The sequence below is a fragment of the Anguilla anguilla genome, chromosome 3 (genome assembly GCF_013347855.1).
Source record: "Anguilla anguilla isolate fAngAng1 chromosome 3, fAngAng1.pri, whole genome shotgun sequence".
NCBI lineage: Eukaryota > Metazoa > Chordata > Actinopteri > Anguilliformes > Anguillidae > Anguilla > Anguilla anguilla.
In genome coordinates, this window is record NC_049203.1 from 44,646,376 (window position 1) to 44,665,115 (window position 18,740).

General features: G+C 42.4%; 1 protein-coding gene across 3 annotated transcripts; it reads right to left on the bottom strand.

The window, feature by feature from the left end:
• Nucleotides 1-2,935: 2,935 nt before the first annotated feature.
• fdx1 (ferredoxin 1) lies at nucleotides 2,936-18,728 on the bottom strand. 3 transcript variants are annotated; one of them, XM_035408831.1, is made up of 4 exons: nucleotides 18,578-18,728; nucleotides 8,738-8,862; nucleotides 5,009-5,138; nucleotides 2,936-3,420 (listed from the first exon to the last, which is right to left on the bottom strand). In XM_035408831.1, the coding sequence occupies exons 1-4, from the start codon at nucleotides 18,622-18,624 to the stop codon at nucleotides 3,300-3,302; spliced, it is 423 nt and encodes a 140-aa protein (XP_035264722.1). In that variant the 5' UTR covers nucleotides 18,625-18,728; the 3' UTR covers nucleotides 2,936-3,299. The 3 variants fall into 3 exon arrangements, with proteins under 3 accessions (XP_035264722.1, XP_035264721.1, XP_035264723.1); XM_035408830.1 differs by lacking the exon at nucleotides 18,578-18,728 and adding an exon at nucleotides 10,915-11,235; XM_035408832.1 differs by lacking the exon at nucleotides 18,578-18,728 and adding an exon at nucleotides 9,447-10,892.
• Nucleotides 18,729-18,740: the final 12 nt, after the last annotated feature.

Consider the following 18,740-nt stretch of genomic DNA (forward strand, 5'->3'; position numbering starts at 1 on the left):
GGGTGCTGAAGCAACTCTATGCCAATCCAACAATGACCAAACACTTCAAGACCAGGGCGCTTTAAACTGCAACACATGTGAAAAGTTACTGATTCTGGTACTGTACTAGTAGCTGGGTAGAGTACGTGGTCAGGTATGGTTGAATCCTCCTGATGTTGTACAGGAGGAATCTACAGGACTGTGATGTTGCCATGATGTGGTCCTTGAGGTACAGCTGGTCATCCAGGACCACCTTTGATGAGTGACATTGTCTTGTGAAGGATGTCATAACAGGGTCCCCCAAACATAGCCTTGCTGGGTATAATTGTTGCTCAGCATTTAATAGATCAGATAAAGCAATTGATTACACAGTTGACTCACCGCTCCTGATTTATTGGGTCTAAATAAGTTACTGATTTTATTGTGAAATGAAATAACATGAGATCCTGTAGCTCTCCAGTGCCCCTCCTAAACCCCCCTTCCCCTTGCCCTGTACACCCCTCCCTGATAACACCCGCCTGGCAGTCTTATCAGGAAACCTGGAGGTGTGGAAGATCAGCAGGGCCCAGAAATCCACTGTCCACCTTCAAAGCTGACCTTGCACCCCTGAGACGCCCCTGCCTTTTCAATGTGAACGCTGGGGATCGATAAGAGGCTGACCTTTCCTAGCATCGAGAGGAAAAAATGTACCTCTCACAACACACACACACACACACATACAAGCGCATAGCCCTCACTTCTGCACGCACGCACACACACATGATCCTCATCCCCTGCACACATGCACACACAACCACCCTCTCCCCCCCACATGCGCATACACATGCATATGCACACACTCACAAAACACACGGCCCCCTGACTTCAGCTTCTATGCTAAAGGTTGTGTCCAGGGGGTCCCCAAATATGCCTGATGCTTGAGTCGGTTTCAGCTCCTGATCCCCTCCTCCAGCTGAGCAGAGAACGCACAGTACAGATTAAGCCTCTGTCTCTAATGCAAGGTCTGATGGATGGTCACAGGCTTTCTGTTACAGAACGCATTGTGCCTCAGAGCTAGTTCACTGGTCCACAGTGACATCTGTAAATTCACCAAACATTAACCCCCACCACACGTACATAGACATTATGCCCCTGCGAGCGTGCATACAGAGGCATAAGTATAAATACTCCCCTTCATCCAAACTCTCTCTCACACACACCCGTCCACCAAACTCTCTCACAAACACCCCTCCACCAAAATCTCTCACACGCACCCCTACACCAAACTCTCTCACATGCACCCCACCACCTCTTTCTCACAAACACACACACCCCTCCACCAAACCTCTCTCTCACACACACCCCTCCACCAAACTCTCACACACATATCCTTCCACCAAACTATCTCTTTCTAACACACACAGGCACAGCATTGCTATGCATTTCACAACCACCAAGTAAAGTTCCATTTATTTCCTTGCTATGTCCACTTTATTATTTCCCTGCTGCATACTCTGCTCAAGAACACTATAGAAGTAAAAACTCTATGAGAACACTGAAAGCACTCAAATATAAAAATGTGAGGCTCCTGTGTTGCATAGCATTGCAGCTCCGGAGTGAGCAATAGGCTTCCAAAAGGAGGAGAAACGGCATACAGGTTTCCCAGTACTGGTTTTAAACATAGCAGGAGAATACTTACGCTAACTCCTCATTACTCATTACTGCAGCCCCGGACTCACAGGAGCAGTAGGGAACAGTGGAGTAAGGAGGGAAACCGCCCCCCGCCCTGCTAAATGCCTGTAACGTAATGTAACATAATGAACCCTGGAAAAAGATAGAGGGTTCTCTTTCTCCTTATACCCTTCATCGAAGACATTCCATAGATTGGACAGATATTCAGTACTCATGTAACAATGAGGCAGATGTCCAAACTGTTCTCAGTAGAAGACTGCGTATACTCAGGAGTGTGGGCATTAACAGAAAAACATGTAAAGGCAGCACACTGGCGTGGGAAGTGCCTGACACCTAAACATGGAAGAACAGAGCCGGCCGAACGAACATTATGCACTGTGAACTGGGCATCTGCGTTTGTCTCCCACGACCTTTAACCTCCGCAAATGAGTCTGGCTTCCATCTGACAGGCAAGCGACCAGCGACTGCCTCTGTGCCACCCAGGTTCAGAAAGTAAAAGTCCTCTCCAGTATTTTCTCCCAATCATCTGGATTTACCAATCTTCAGCCAGGAGGGAGAACTAATTAGTGAAATCAGCTGTCTCAGGTTCACGGGTGGAAGAAACACATGGGAGGACTTTCTGACCCCTGGGACTTTCCACCTCTGCCACGGGGAAATGTCGGACAGTAGAAAGTGCGTTTTTGCTTTTCCTTTTGTGTTTTTGTTTCCTTTTAAACTGTTCCCATTAACGGGGCAGACACAGCCAGCTCCCATCACCTCCAAATCTAAAATGCTTTTCATGGAAACCACTGCTCTGGTTCCAAAAATGGCTATTTTTTCGACTAATCAGAGTCTGCAATCTCTAACTGGGCATCCACTGGATTCTGGTTTGTTTCGGTTGTGGTCATTCAATAGTCCTAATTGGTGTTTGGAGAGTGCAATTTCATGACTCCTGTAACAACAAAGCTACAATGAGCTGTAATTCTGTGGAAAATGATCAAAGGGATTTTCTCTACACAACAAAACGCTATTTTTCAAACGTTTGGTTCAAAAAATAGCATATGGAAGGCCACCCTTTTTCAGTCATCACTCAGCCTTGCTCTCCCATTAGTCTGAAATGCTTAATTGGGCATACAGACTTGATAGGCAATAGACTGACAAGTTGGTCCCAGGTGTCAGTCAACTGCCGGTTTAAAGGCATCAATAAGACCTCCAGGAAGCGGAAATGGTGGGGAAGTGGGGGGGAGGAAACCGGCGTCTACCACAAACATCCAAGACCAACTTGAACAGAACAGTGACAGCAGTAGGCCTTTATAAAGGCAGGTTAGTTTATTGTAGATATGATTCCAGCTATACACATCTGTGCTATGTACAATCACATTAAAACATTGTATAGGGTTGCATTAGTGGTCTAAAAGTGGCACCGACGAGAGATGATCATTGTCACTCAAAGTCGATTTAGGCATGGAAGGCTTATTTCCCTCCGCCCAGTCTACATCCCATAATAAGAAGTCTGTCCATCTTGATGCCCCAGAGAAGAGGGGGGGGATGCCTCAGAACCAAGCATCCCTGAGTGATTAAATGATTTAGAGAAAGCTAAATACATATTCATATTAATTACAGTGCAAATCTAGGCTCTAGGGCCGGGCGAGGTGTTGTGGGGGCAGGGCCTAGGAGGAGGAACTAGTGGTGCCAAAATCGGACTGCCTCATGTCCGACACGCTTTCCGGGACGCGCACGGTCATGCCCTCCAGGGATTTGGTCAGGCAGACCTGGCAACCCAGGCGGGACCTGCGAGGGAAGAGGGAAAAAGATTCAATAATTCACACACAAACATGCGCACACAGACACAGGCTGTCAGATAATCCATCGTGTTCTCATCTTCTCTAGGTGAGTGCCACATATCAGTGGTTGGGGTAAGTCTTCCCCTTCACTGTAGAGTACATTAAGATGAGAAAAATGCCTTGCAAATACAATTCAGTATAACTATTTTCAATATATTTCCAATTATTTCTACCGCTGGGTTGTGTCATGTCCAAAGTCCGTGACGCGATGTTACTGGTGACTGAACATGGAATTGACAGTGCAGCTACCAATGCTACATGCCACCAATGTGCGCCCAATATTATGCATGCTCTGCCAGGCCCTGGCTGGTTCTGCCCAAACAGACGGCACTGTTATCGTACGGCCGTGGTCAAACCCACATCCGAAATGAGAGGAAATCCTCCTACGCTCCGAGCCATACTGCCCCCGTTCCTGTTGCACGCTTTCATAAAGCATCTCAGCCTTTCGAACTTGCTCTCGGTCTCCCTTCGTCTCAGGAGTGAGGCTTTTCAACTTTATGCTAACTACTTTATGCTAACTATGTCCTTACCCATCAGCCCCTTTGTAAGCAGTACAACGCCTACGGCCCAGGAACAATGTCCCTGAATGACCCTCTAAAATTATGCCACAGAACACATACTTTCAAATCCAGTCATTCTCCTGGGTTTTTTTTTTACGGGGAGGGGTTAAATCCAAGAATAATTAATTGAGTGGAGGCTCTCGGCTCAAGATCTCAGGCTCATTAAAAGAGAGAGGTTAAAACAGCTCACTCAGTAAATTCCATCCAAACCTCTCAGCTGAAATGCAGTGTTGGTGCAACACGCTACACCCTTGTGCTACAGCATTGCTAACTGCCATTGCCCCATAATCAGTTTATTAGCACGACCAAAGCACTCACGTTGTACACCCCAGCCCAGGGTAGTGCCAAATTCCAGCAGGGGACTTAGATTTCAGTATTTAGTAGATGCTCTTATCCAGAGTAACTTACATAATTAACCTAGGTATATAACTTAACTTCCATTACATAACCTGAAACCTGAGCTACATACCCAGTTCCCTGACCACTCCACTACACCGCTGCCCTGGAGACACCACATCCATTAGGCTGCTCAGGAATAATATCTTCGGTGCTCAATACTATACTGCATGAGTTGTCTGAAAGCGGGATAGTTGATTACAATAACAGGTGACTAGCACACTCTTATTAATCTACTTGAATACACTTGGTTCAGTTTTCAAGTCACACTCAACAACAGCATCTGCTGCACCCTGGATATGATCCAAGGTGCTGGACTAAGAGTGAATCTTCTCAGTTGGAGAACTCACTCTTCTCTCAAGCGGCCAGTCTTAAAAGTGAATCCCTTTCCTACTGTAAGCAACTCTCATGTGGCTCCGGCAGGTGTCTGGTGTCATTCCTCCTCATCATCAATATGACGCCATCAACGTTCACAGCCAAAGGAGCGCGAGCTCTCATTCATATTCTCAGCGCCGACTAGGCACGGGTTATGCCCCGCCCTGCGGCCACGGCCACGCCCAGGGGACGGGTCTCACTCACGTGTCGCTCAGCCCGTAGGCCAGGTCCAGCATGTCCATCTCCTCATCTGTGATTGGTCCTAGCTGCTTGTAGACATCCTCCTCAAAGATCAGGTGGCAGGTAGAGCAGGCCAGAGTCCCCTCGCAGGCACCTGTCCGGGTTAAAAAGACACAGACACCCGTCACACGTCGCCGGGGGTAACACGTCACCTACACACCAGCCAGCTGTAGGGTGCTAGGAGTAACGCTTCATCTGAGAGGCATTAGACTGTGCATTTATTTCATTTGAACATGGTTAGGGTATGAGAGATCAGATGCTAGAGCAGTGCCCCACATACGTGTACTTTAAGCTCTATACCTTAAGAAGGGGGCCTGTTTAAATAAATACCCAGTAAATGCCCAGCTGTTTTACATTAAGCCATTTCTTTGCTTAGCAGACATCCTTAACCAGAGTGACCCATGCACATTACATTCTTAAATACTGTCCGTTTCTACAGCTGGACATTTTATGGAGGCGCTACCCTTCTGCACAAGAGTACAATGGCAGTGCCCCACTCGGAATTTGAACCTGCAACCTCTACGTTATAAGCCCAGTGATTGGACGGTCAGAGCCCTAAGCAGTGCCTGGAAAGCACCTTTTGCATTATCCTAGTTAAAATTTATGGGGGCCAACCTCAATATTCTGGCGCTGCAATTTTGTAGCTGACTTCATGCATTTCTGCAGGAAGTCTTGTGTTTTGTCACAAAGGATTCTACGTACTTTTGTACCCATCTCAGGGTGCCGTCATGACAACAGGTGAGGGAGACTCACTGATAGCGAGGGGAGGGGTGTGCATGATTTCTTTAGTACTTATGTAGAATTTGTTTCCCTGATTCTGCTTGACCAGAGTGGGACATACTGTATTTCAATAAGGGCCAGTGGCAGAGTGCAGGGCTTTCAGAGTCAGGACCAGCCTCACGCCTACCTGCTTAGAACCCACAACAATACTGCTGTGCGTGCGTATGGTGTGTGTGCGCGCATATGTATGTGTATGTGTGTGTGTGTGTGTGTGTGTGTGTGCACAGACATACTGTGTGACTACATTAACTGGCCACCTAACAAACACAGAACAACAGGTCTCAGAGAGCTAAGCTGAGTGCGGTGGTTATCTCATACAGAGAGAAAGATGCACAGGCAACCTCCCTGTCTTTCACACTGATTGCCTTCTCAAAATAGAAGAACGTGTACGCAGTCTCATGAGTTAAATCTCTTCCAAACTCTCACACATGTACAAACTAAGACAAACGCATGCATGTGTCTGCACACACACACACAAGCACCCCATGCTATGAACCACACCAACTAAATAAACCTTGGCTGCCCACTAACGCTTGCACTCCAAATTGATACATTTCAAGTCAAACTATGTTTGTTGCCAAGAACAACAGAGGAAATTGATATGAAAACACGAAGCAGCAATATGTACACCACCTGCACCCATGCAGCACAATTTATTTTATTATCCTGCTCTGTGGGAGTGCTGCATACCTCACATTTCAAACAGTCGCAGTGGGATGCTTTGGGAACGGAAACCAGGCTACAACATGACTTCTGATGCAAACACGCACGCACGTACATATTATGCACGCACACGCACACAGACACAGACACACATACACACACATGCATGCACACACAACACACACACACACACTCACACACAGCTGAAACAGACACATACAGCACGGACAAACACATGCTTAGAGCTCTGATATAAGGCAACTCCTCCATATAAAGACATAGCACTGCATGTGCCCAAGATTAACTGGCCTCAGACAAAGGCACCCTGGAAAAAATAAAGAAAGAAAAAAAACCACCCTCATTATCTGTTTTTCCTAGCCCCATTAATCCTAGAAGCCATCTGCATGGGTGGTCTGTGCATAAGCCCAACGGACATTGCGTGAGCCGGGATCTCGCAGTCAGTCCTACACCCTTAGCAGTGGGTCACGGGTGAGGTGCTCCACCAAGTGGCCAAACAGAAGCATTGCACCTCAGGTGGCCAGAAACCACACTGATCCGGCTTTCGAAATTGTAGCCAATCAATCCGGAGTTCAAAATCAACCCCTTTAAAGTGGCTCCATCTTTTCAAAGCAAATAAAGTTGCTCTCTGAATCCAAAATATAACTATTTTAATGACTTTGCATGAAAAAACTACTTATTTTATACTAATATAATATACTAAGAGGATGAGGGTGATTAAAGTCATAATGTTAACAAATTATTTTTAGCAAATGGCTGGGCTGTGGATTAAACAGACTGGCGTCATGAGGATCATTCTTTTCTTTTTTACCACGATGAACATTCTGAACTGCTAAGTTGCCACACAGACCCTTCAGTGGTGCCCAGTCAGCCTCCCACTGTGGAAAGAGACCGGTAATATTCATACTCTGCGTCAGTGTAGCAGAATGCCACCAGCCCCAAGGGCAAAAGCTGTGCTTTGGATTCATATGCTAAAAAGACAAGTCAGAAGCGAGCACAGTGGGATACTTTGTGGCGTTTTCATTAGGGAATTGATTTTTCCCTGATGACAAAGGACTTATTTTAAGTCCTTGAATATCCCAACTGGAGCTACAGGACTTGGGTATGTCACAAGCACAGGCAATTCAGGAGATTTCGCTCTCTTGGACAGGTGATAGTAGGAGAGAAGCTCCAGCAATAAAACCACAGTCCAGGGGCGCCCCCAGAGATGTTCATGGTCTGGACGATCAGTATCTCCCCATTGATCAGGAGATACTTACAGGAAAAAAATCACATTCCATATTGAGGACTTTTACTGAAGTGTTATAAGACCAACAACAGATGGACAAAGAAAAATGCAGGGCGGCAGTGTAGTATAATGTAGTATAGTACAGGCAGAGTAGTATAATGGCTAAGGTTCGATTCCCGGGTTGGATACTGCCGTTGTACCCTTGATAAAGGTACTTAACCTGCATTGTCCAGCTGTAAATGCCTGTAATATAATGTAACAAAAAACAAAAAAATCACCTGATTGTACAGACTGTGGTACTTAGCAGCGTGGTCTACAGAGGGTTTCTTTTTTAGCCAGACTGGTCTAAATGCACTGCTGAATACCGTGGTGAGTACAAGTGGCAACAATTACATATGGTTTGTTTATTCATTTTTGGCCTGAATGGGGTCCAACCCATGACTCCTGAATCATGCCTAATGCTTTTAGCAATAAAACAGATAGAATTGCAGTTTCTGAACATGCATGTTTGCTGGCTTCAGTGTGTCATGGTGTCCCTGGTGGAGCAGTGTGTTAGCTATGTCCCAAAAGCCCAGCACAGAGAGGACAACTCTTTAGCATTAAAAAAAGCTGCTTTTCTCAACATACACAATACACACAACAGTATGTATTGTGTATGTTGTACTACTAAAGTAAAAGCAATACAAATAACGCAGTTGTACAGTTAATGGACACACCACATGCACACAAGATACAGACCACATGCCACACATGCTGTCAGCACGAAGTCCCATTATTGCATGTAACCCCATCCCCCAATAACTGTATCAAGCCCTACAACTGCACTTGTTGCCTTAATAATTTCACTTTACCCATACATTCTCATAAAGAGCACTGAACTGACTGACCAGTTTAAATGTGGAATGAAGGAGTTTTTTGTCCTGTCTCCAGTGGGGGAGTGTAAAATCACTCAAAACGTGCATGATGTGGTGCTGTTTGTTAATGACGCGAATCCCTCCACTCACCGAACCCGTCGATGTCCAGGTCCTGGTCGATGACGACATCGAGGAGACTGTCACCGGGGGAACCTTTCACTGTCACCTTTTCTCCATCGCGATTGATGAAACTGACGGTAACCTTGTTTTCAGATCTTTAAGAAAAAAAGAAAAATGAATGGCGGGTGGAATAACCGCTTAAGCACACATACCGTACGTATTTACGCAACCAGCGACATGGACTTAAGCTCAGCAGGTCCTGGCAGTTGATTAAAATTCTTTGCATTTTATTAATTGCGAATGCCATTGAAAATACAAATTCAGGATTTGATATGCAGATTTTTGCAACAGTGATGTGCAGAAGAACATCTCTGAATGTACAATGTGTCAAACCTAGAAGCAAATGGCTGCAGCAACAGAAGACTACGACAGGTTTCACTCCTATCAGCTAAGAACAGGAAGATGAGGCTACAGTGGCCACATAATTACCAAGACTGGAAGACTGAAAATTGGTCTGAATAATCTTGATTTCTGTAGTGACACGCAGGTGACAGGATCAGAAATTGGCATAAACAGCATTCAATTATTTGTGTCGCATATTAGTCCCCTTAATACCAATGACCATCATTTAAATGCCACAACATAAGCATTTTTGCTGACAATGTGTATCCCTGTATGGCCACAGTTTACTTTTGTTCAAATATAACAGCAGGATAATACACCATGTCACAAAGCATACATCGTCTCAAACTGGATCATGACAGTGACTTCAGTTTATTCCAATGGCCTGCACAGTCCCCAGACCTCAATCCAAAGGAGCAGTTTTGGGATGGGGTGGAACTGGAAGTTTGCAGCATACTAGCATGGACCAAAATCCCTAACCCATGCAATGTTTCCAGCACCTTACTGAATCCAGGCCCCAAAGAATTCTGGCTGTTCTGTAGGCAAAAGCAGGTCAGTGAGTGTATATTTTTCATATACATAAGTAAGCAAACATGTGTTATGCTTTCTGGAACCAACCAACATTTGAACCCCGTAATAAAGAAATGTGACTTTTAAAGTAACAGGGCGGCGTCCACGAAGCGCTGACCTTCACAGGAATAACACGCCATGCCGCTCGAAAAACTCGACTAATTTAGACAATTTAACAACTTTACATGACAAAGTTAGGCAAATACACGTATACGTGAAGTTTACTACAAACAGCAGAACTTTAGAACGCTAACATAACTTCTGTATCATTATGATAAATTAGATAAAGAACGTTAGCATCTAGTTTCATAACCGGCATCAGTGGGGAGGGCCAAAGTTCACTATTGAACAATCTTGAGCCAAGCACGTCTAGATCTATCAACAATGGTGGAGGACATGGCCTGCAAACTCATTCATTAACAAATAGCCAGCGCAGTAAGCTAATGCACATGCGTTTCTTCGGTGACCGTACTAACTAGCTACCCCGGGGCAAAGCATTCAGGCGTTAATATGACAAGCTGGCTGCCAATGTTGCGAGCAATAAATAAGATGCACTAACATTCTGCTATCACTGACAAGTTCATTTCAGCCAATTGCTTTCAGGTTTTAAATTAAAATAAACTAAATTCGATTATTTTGCGAGACTACCTAGCTAATTCGCCCTGAAGGTACAAATGAATTTATGGAAACTAAAATAGCCAACCATAGGAAAGGATTCATAATTTAAGACATTCGTGAATTAGTCCAAAAAACTAACGTTATTTAATAAGAATTTTTAAAAACTGCAGCGACAAAGTAACGTTAATAACCTAGACTAGGGCTGTTTATGTTCGTTAAGAATAGCCGACGTTACAGAATAGACTATCGTTACATAAATTAGCTAACTCAAGCAATTGCAGCCATATCCACAACGCTAGCTGATTTCTTTTAACTAGCTGCAACAAAATGTCCATTCCTTTCTTTTTTAAATATATAGCAGCAGTTGGTTCAATTCGGTAAATTACTGCTTTGGCTAATCATACCGAAGTTTAATAGATTGCTCACGATAGCCAACATAACGTTAGCTAATCAACTTCATGCACAGTTTTGACACTCTACCCAGGCATTATCTATTAATGTCATAAAGTAGCTAACGTAGCCTTTATATAATTTTTTCGTATTATTTTGAGGACAGCCATGCAAATCGTACCCTTCTCAAGATACGCTCTAGCTAAACACCACCCAGTGTTTCCTACCTGAGTGCCCGGGGATAGCAGCTGAACTGTCGGTTACGAATGCAGGCCTCGACCCTATGCCTTGTTGAAGGAATCTTCAATGAATTATGCGCCGAAACTGCAGACAGGGATCGTATAAATCTCTTCGAAATTGAATGAAGTCTGTACGTTGCCGATACAACAGACATAGTTTCAAACTCTTCAAATAATCAAATAAAAGAAATCTAAACGTAAAATAACTAGGTAGGAGCGACCTCCACTCCGTCGATACTGTTGAGGTCACTACTAGGCAGTACAGTACGTTCAACTCATATCTATTTCGTAACATTGCAGGAAGTGCATCGCTCCGTTTGCGGATCGGAATGGAAAGTGTTGCCAGATCAACTTTCTATAACCTTCGTGATGTTGCTGGCTCCCACTAGTTAATTTTTTCTTTAAAAAACAAAAAACAAACAAATAATAAAAAGGCCTACCTTTTATTGAAAAGAGAAAGACACTTATGTTGAACTAGTTTCGCTACTACAGAATAGAATTTATGATTCCTTGCTTGCCAGTTTGTGTAACAAAATACTGAGGATATATATATTTTTTAACTTGCTGAACCTTGATTTTCCTCCTCTGGTAAGAAGCTAGTTGGCATTTAGACCCCCCACCATCACTTCTGTTTTCTTTTTTATTTTTGTAAATGAACTGAATTCATTTTATGTGGAATTAACCACAGCTCTTACTCAGCATGGCAAAGACCAGGCTGTGAGTGTACTCTCAGTCAAATCAATCAAGTAAACAGTTTTTTTGTGTGTGTGTTTCTCTTTTTACAGGGCTCCTGCTGTTGATCTCATTCAATCATCAATGAATTCTGTTATGCAAAGGCAAACATTAAATGTTTTCTTTAAAACACATAGAAAACATAGAAAGTTTAGCCTACGTCTTATAATAATGTTGTATAAGTCCCTCTGGATAAGATAAGTGTGTGTTAAATGCCTGTAATGTAATGTAATCTTTGTCTATGTACTGCAATGCCCTTTACCTACGCACAACTAATAGAACCGATTCAAACCCTGTGTGACAAAGATTTAATGCAAGATATGGGATTTTAAGAAATGGGATTTTTGCATGGAATTTACAATATAAAAAAATAAAACAAATACTTCCAATACTTCCACAACAAATCAAGGGCTAGGTGTTACCCCCCAACAACTTTTAAAATAATCAACTAAAAGAAATCTAAGCGCAAAATAACTCAAGGTAGGAGCGACCTCCACTTCGTTGAGACTGTTGAGGTCACAACACTAGCCTACTGTGCGTTCAACTCACACATCTATTGCTTAACATTGCAGAGGAAGAAAGGTTGAATTATTGTGAAGCTCAGCCAAATCTACAAATTCAGGATGGAAGAACAAAACAGGAGGAAATATCAGTAGTTCACTCAAAGAAAAACATTCACAGACTGATAACATTTTGTAAAAAATAATTAAATGAAGAGCCTTATGCTTCTCTGTTTTAATTATCTATTGTTTAATATTGAACATTTGCGCTGGCAGTGTTTTGCAACCCTGATCCTGGGGACTTCTCTACGAACCACTCCCTCATTGCCCATCATCCACCATGGTCTGAAGACTAACTGACTATCCCTACTCTGCAGGGCACTCCCAATCTAGGATCACTCTCATCACTTGAATCCTTCTAATTTGTTCCTGTAGCACTTCATGATACACTTGTACCTCCATCCAGCACTTATCATTATTTTGATTTTGCAGCTCATCATCATGCCTTCTAGACTTACCACATCTTTCTGACCAAGCCTATGCTTACCGTGTAAACTGGAATTAATGTGTTCATGTCTAAGGATAACTGTTACATAATGAGTATTGCACATTATCCAACCTGTGTTTTGTAGTTGTTCCAATGATCAGTATGCACTTATTGTACGTCACTTTGGATAAAACGTCTGCCAAATAAATGGAATGTATACATAGCCCCCCTATTTCAGGGAACAATAATGTCTGGCACATATTAATGTCATGTGAATGAAAGTCATGTTTAGTACTTTGTCACATATCCTTTGCATGCAATGACTGCTTGAAGTCTGTGACACACAGACATTGCTAGATGCTGAGTATCTTCACTGGTGATGCTCTGCCAGGCCTGTACTGCAGTCATCTTCAGCTCCTGCTTTGTTTTAGTGGCTAGTTACCTTACGTTTTCTCTTCAGCGTATGATAGGCACATTTAATTGGACTTTAAGTGGAATTTTTCAGTTTTTAGCTTTGACTTCAGCTCCTTTGTTGCTGTAGCAATATGTTTGGGATCATTGTCTTGCTGTAGAATGAAGCCCAGTCCAATGAGTTTGGAGGCATTTGGTGAATTTGAACAGATAAGATGCTTATACATGCTTATACATACTTCAGCATTTACTCTGCTGCTATTAGCAGTTACATAAGCAATGGTGAGGCAGCCATACCTGCCCAACCCATAACACGCCCTCCACCATGTTTCACAGATGGGGGGGATCTTGGGCAGTTTCTTTTTTATTTCTCAGACTCATAATGACTTCCTTGACTTTCATTGGCACACTCTGGTTCTCGTCCTAATGCTGACAAGCACCAGTAGACTCAAAAGGCAATCAAAAGCCTATAATCAAGACTAGGTACAGAAAGCTATCTTATATCTGCAATAAGGAAGCCATTGAACATACCGGACTAATCAGAAACACCTGTGAAGCCATTTGTCCCAAACAATATGGTGCCTTGAAATGGGGGGACTATGTATAAAAAGGCCTTTTATCTTCTACATGGTGAAACCAAATTCTATAAAAATACCCTTTAATAAAAGCTAAGAAAATGTACTTTAACCATGTCTGAATTGATTGTTTGATTACAAATTTGAACACACACACTGTGACCACTTTATGTACAACACTTACCACTGCTGGTATTAAGCACATCATGATATGCATGACTGTGTGAATGGCACACATTAACATTTCACTATTGCTCACACAATTAATTTGGAAAGGTACACGCAATGTTGTATGCTTGCATTTATATACACACAAGTTTTATTTAACTCTCCACTCAGTTTTGATGCCTGGCAGGAGAAGTGTTGGTCTGTGGTGTTCAATGGTGTCAGTGAACAGCATGTTCCACATTCCTTTACATACGGGCACAGGAAAAGGAGAGACAGAAGTTACCATTCACACACACTTATACATACATTCAAATATATTCACTTTTTTAATCATTCACTTTACTAATATACCACGCCTCAGTGGTGCCCTTGTCTGTATGCAGAGTACACACACTGAATACCTCACCTACATTACATTTTTTATATTCAACCGCCTGCAAACATAAATGGTTTGCTTATCAATGTGAAAGAATGTCGAACAATATCCACTCAAATGCCTGAATTTAATTGGTTATGGGTGAAGCCTTGCTTTTTCCTCCGTAACTTGGGAAATAATCCTGAAGGTGCCTCTGCTACATCGGATTGCTCCCTCATTCTATCATTCTAATTGGATTATTTTGCAATTCTGTGGCAAAACCCTTCTCATTCTTTTCCTTTGCTCATTAAAGAGGCCTTTGTTCCCAGATTGTTTGTGACCCAGCTTCCACTACTCCAGACCTTGAACACAAAGAAGGGAGTACATGAGGTAACAGATGAAGCTGGTGAAGACAAAGATTAATTTTCTCTCTGAATGAGAAGTTTAACATAAAAAGTAGATAAGGGACTTGGCATACCAGCCAAGCAACATGTTGAGTAACCAATCGCAACAGTATTAACATCCTGACCAGAATAGTAAAATTAATATATATTATCAGTTTAGACTTTGTATCAGATCCCCTTTCCCCCCCTATAAATCATGTCATATTTGAGACTATTAGCATCCTCACCAGAACTTTGAGCGCTGTGTGGTCAGTCTTCTCTCAAGCATTTGTATTAAAATCGCCTGAGAACCGTATCTCTGCATGGTGTTTTCCTCTGGCAGCTTTCTTACTGTAGAACGATGGACTTTATATCATTTGGAAATGGCTTTAGCTCATTTCATAGACTAGCGAGTAGCAACAATTGCTCCTCTGGGATCATTAGATACAGTTTTGTTTGTCCATCGCATGCTATTTTAACACAAACCTGAACATTCCAGACCAAACTCTCAGTTTCTGCATTTACACACAGGTGATGGCACTGTCTGATGAACAATTAATCATGTGTACTTGATTAGCAGCACCTGGTCGTAATTTCCTTCTAAATCGATACGGAAGCAGGATGGGCACACTTTTTCCACACATGGCTTCTGCCTGTTGGCTTTTTGGTTGAATAATAATGTTAAAGTCACATTTGTGTGTAAGCCTTGTGTGGTTTGATTTATCTAGTGTTAGCATCTGGTGAGGACAAGATGAGAGTTAGTTATGTCCTAATATGCAAAACCAACTTACAGAACCAAAAACGGGCGTACGTTCTTTTACCATGACAGTTTTTTTGTGACAGAACCAATGCATAGAATATTAACTGCTCCAGAACTGGCTATATGCTGGAAAGTGCACTGTAAAGGATACCACATCTGTGTTATTATTATGGTAAGAATGCTGCTCCTACAGCTGCAATTTTTCAGAACAGCATAATGAGTATTTGCACTCCAATCAATGATTGGCACTCTTATTCTTAAGCACCGTGCCTTTTCTTGTGCTATAACAACAAATGCACACTAGATGATGCTATATATACAGAGTTTGAAAGTGCTTGACTCAGCAAGTGAGAGAAGGGGTGTATGATTTCAGAAATTAAGCTAAACGATGAACGCCAGCCAAAGATCACTATTTAAGTTTATGTTGGCCCTCAACTTAAGTATACTTATCTCTCATTTCAATTCATCACATGTATTACTTCAGCCCACAATAGAGAAACTATACAGAGTCCCATCCAAAGGCATAATGTCACCCAGGTAGGACGCCTCCCCTTCAACTCATTGTGAAAAATAGATTAATTATATTTAAAGGATACTGCATTTAAGGTAAAACTAAAGTTTAAACCTTCAGTTATGTCTCAAATATGCGACTGTGACTTGAGAAAACAGCTGCCATTACACAGTGTTTTTACATTAAAAACCATCTCTGTTCAATAAATAAATAAATTATACATATATATAATATATATATATATATATATATATATATATACATATAGTCAGACAAGCAAGGATTCATTAAAAATGTTTCTTTTCTGAACCCAGTGGTTTCAGCCTTCAATGCCCTTGTTTAAAATGTTCAGCACTCTGAATACTGAACACAAGCGATACTGCGTGCCAGAAGCCCTCACTTAACCTACATATGAAATATATTTTATGTGATTTAATTTAATAATTATTCTTGAAAATGAGAATTATCAATTCAATCGCCAAATTCATTGACCCCCGATTTGATGTCCTGTGTCTTGTGGTTTGTCTCTTCTGAGTCAAACTTTGCTGGTGGTGAGACCCATAGATGGCCTGCCTAGATTAGGGTATCAGCAGCTTTTAAATTGCCCCAATCACATTTGCTTTGATGCTTGTGGAGGGGAGAGCAGGACACATTCTTAGAAACAATATAATATTGTATACAATTTACCGTTTCCCTCTCTAAGGCCATTATCTAAACACTACATATCTGACATTCCCTCTCTTGGAAAAATAGGTGAATGCAGCTGCTAAAAGCCTATTTTCCCGTCACCACATAAAATGAATGACATATATATATATATATATATATATATATATTCACGCATATATATATTCACACACACAAAATTTTCAAAAGTATTCAGCCACACCTGAATAAAGTGCATAAAGTCAAGCATACTGTTCATTAAGATCTTTGTGAAATGGGTTTCCATGGCCAGGCAGCTGTACACAAGCCTAAGATCACCATGTGCAATGCCAAGTGTCGGCTGGAGAGGTGTAAAGCACACCTCCATTGGACTCCAGAGCAGTGGAAACATGTTCTCTGGAGTGATGAATCACACTCCACTATCTGGCAGTTTGAATCTCGGTTTGGTGGAATGCATAGTGCCAACTCTACTTGCCCAAATAGTGCCAACTGTAAAGTTTGGTGGAACAATAGTCTGGGGCTGTTTTTCATGGTTTGGGCAAGGCCCCTTATTTCCAGTGAAGGGAAATCTTAATGCTACAGCATACATCTAGAGAATTGTGCTCTTCCAACTGGGTAGCGACAGTTTCCGGTTTCAGCATGACAATGCCCCTGTGCACAGCACCATGATCCATAAAGCAAGATCTATAAAGAAATGGCTTGCTGAGTTTGGTGGGGAAGAACTTGACTGGCCTGCACAGTGCCCCATGAAACACTTTTGGGATGAATTGGAAAGCGACTGCGAGCCAGGCCATACGCCCAACATCAGTGCCCACAACCTTATTAATGCTCTTATGGCTGAACGGAAGCAAACACTCTCAGTCACGTTCCAAAATCAACTGGAAAGCTTTCCCAGAAGAGTTGAGGCTGTTACAGCAGCCATGAGAATGGTGCAATGTGTATGTGTTTATTTGTATCTTGTCCTTTGGATGAGATCAGAAATAAGTGATTGACTACCAATGGCCATTAAGCAATCCATGGCACATTGTAAAAAGTAGGGTGATCTCCAGTCTAGCAAGCTAATCATACCCAGTTGAATTTTACAAATGAAGGCCTCCCTCTCCACCTCAACTAGTGTATAGAATGGTGAGAATTATGCTGCCATGCATCACAAAGTCGGGTAATATACATTGATGGAGACATTAGATTAAAAGGCAAAAAAATCAATAAGATTATTTATGATCCCCCCCAGCATGAGGGAACATATCAGTGGATAGCATGACTGTGTGTGCTGGGGGTGGTGTATGCATGTATTGGAGAACCTACACCATCCGACTCTTAGCTGGCATTAACCTTGTTACAAGTGTGTGTACGAGATGCTGCAGGTTAGATCATGTGTATTACCAGTCACTTCCGGTTGACTTGCATCCCAGGGAATAACTGGCCTTGCACCCCTGCAGCAGCTAGTTACTACTGTTCGTGCCCGGGTGAACAGAACATAGACTCAGTCGCGCACAAGTCCAGACCTGTTGGAATACTTTGAGACAGACTCTCAGCGAGACTTCCAGATTAAAAGTTTACTGCTTTTTATGTTTATTTGATAACACTGGGAAAGCAATGTCGTGACCGTCCTGGAGATTCACCGTGTTGCCAATGAAACCGTCCAAAAAAACGGAACTGAAACAATTACCTTTTCTAAACCAACCCAATGCTAGCGTACACGTTGTAGTAAAAATTATAATTTTCTTTAAATGTTCTGTTCAGTAGGCCTAAATATTATTTCCGTTCGGTTAGTTTGGTGCCATGAGTGGGATATTTGCTTCTTTATTGAGACATTTTACATCAAAAATGTATCTTGTCTTTTTCACAAAACAGTTTGCCTGAATATGCAATATTTGTATCTGCTACAATTAATTTACCGCGTTGAACCCTCCATTACAACACAAATGTTAACACTTGCAAAACATATTGTGGTGTACAGAACAGTTTAACAGTGACAGCAAGTTGGTCGTGCGAGTCCGTACAAGTGCTTCATTTGGGAATTAGCCTACTGAAAATATTCAAGTAAAGCTGATACCAAAAGTTTAAAACAGCACACATGGGGAGTGTTAAAATTACAATTACCTTATGTCATCACTATGCTTCAGCTTCACCTGGTAGACTAGAGACATAATTTCTTTCTTACGTTGGCTGCGTGTTACTGAGACGGCAAAGATGCGGTTACTCTTTTTCGTGGCGCGCGGTCTCCCCCTCCAGCTCTGCTAGATGAACCACGCCTCGCGCACAC

Excerpts from the sequence above, each read along its gene's own strand:
- fdx1 (XM_035408830.1), bottom strand. The coding sequence starts at position 11,081 with ATGTCTGTTGTATCGGCAACGTACAGACTTCATTCAATTTCGAAGAGA. Across the intron at positions 8,863-10,914 it reads TGCTATCCCCGGGCACTCAG|ATCTGAAAACAAGGTTACCG; the intron begins GTAGGAAACACT and ends TTTTTCTTAAAG. Across the intron at positions 5,139-8,737 it reads CCTGGACATCGACGGGTTCG|GTGCCTGCGAGGGGACTCTG; the intron begins GTGAGTGGAGGG and ends TAACCCGGACAG.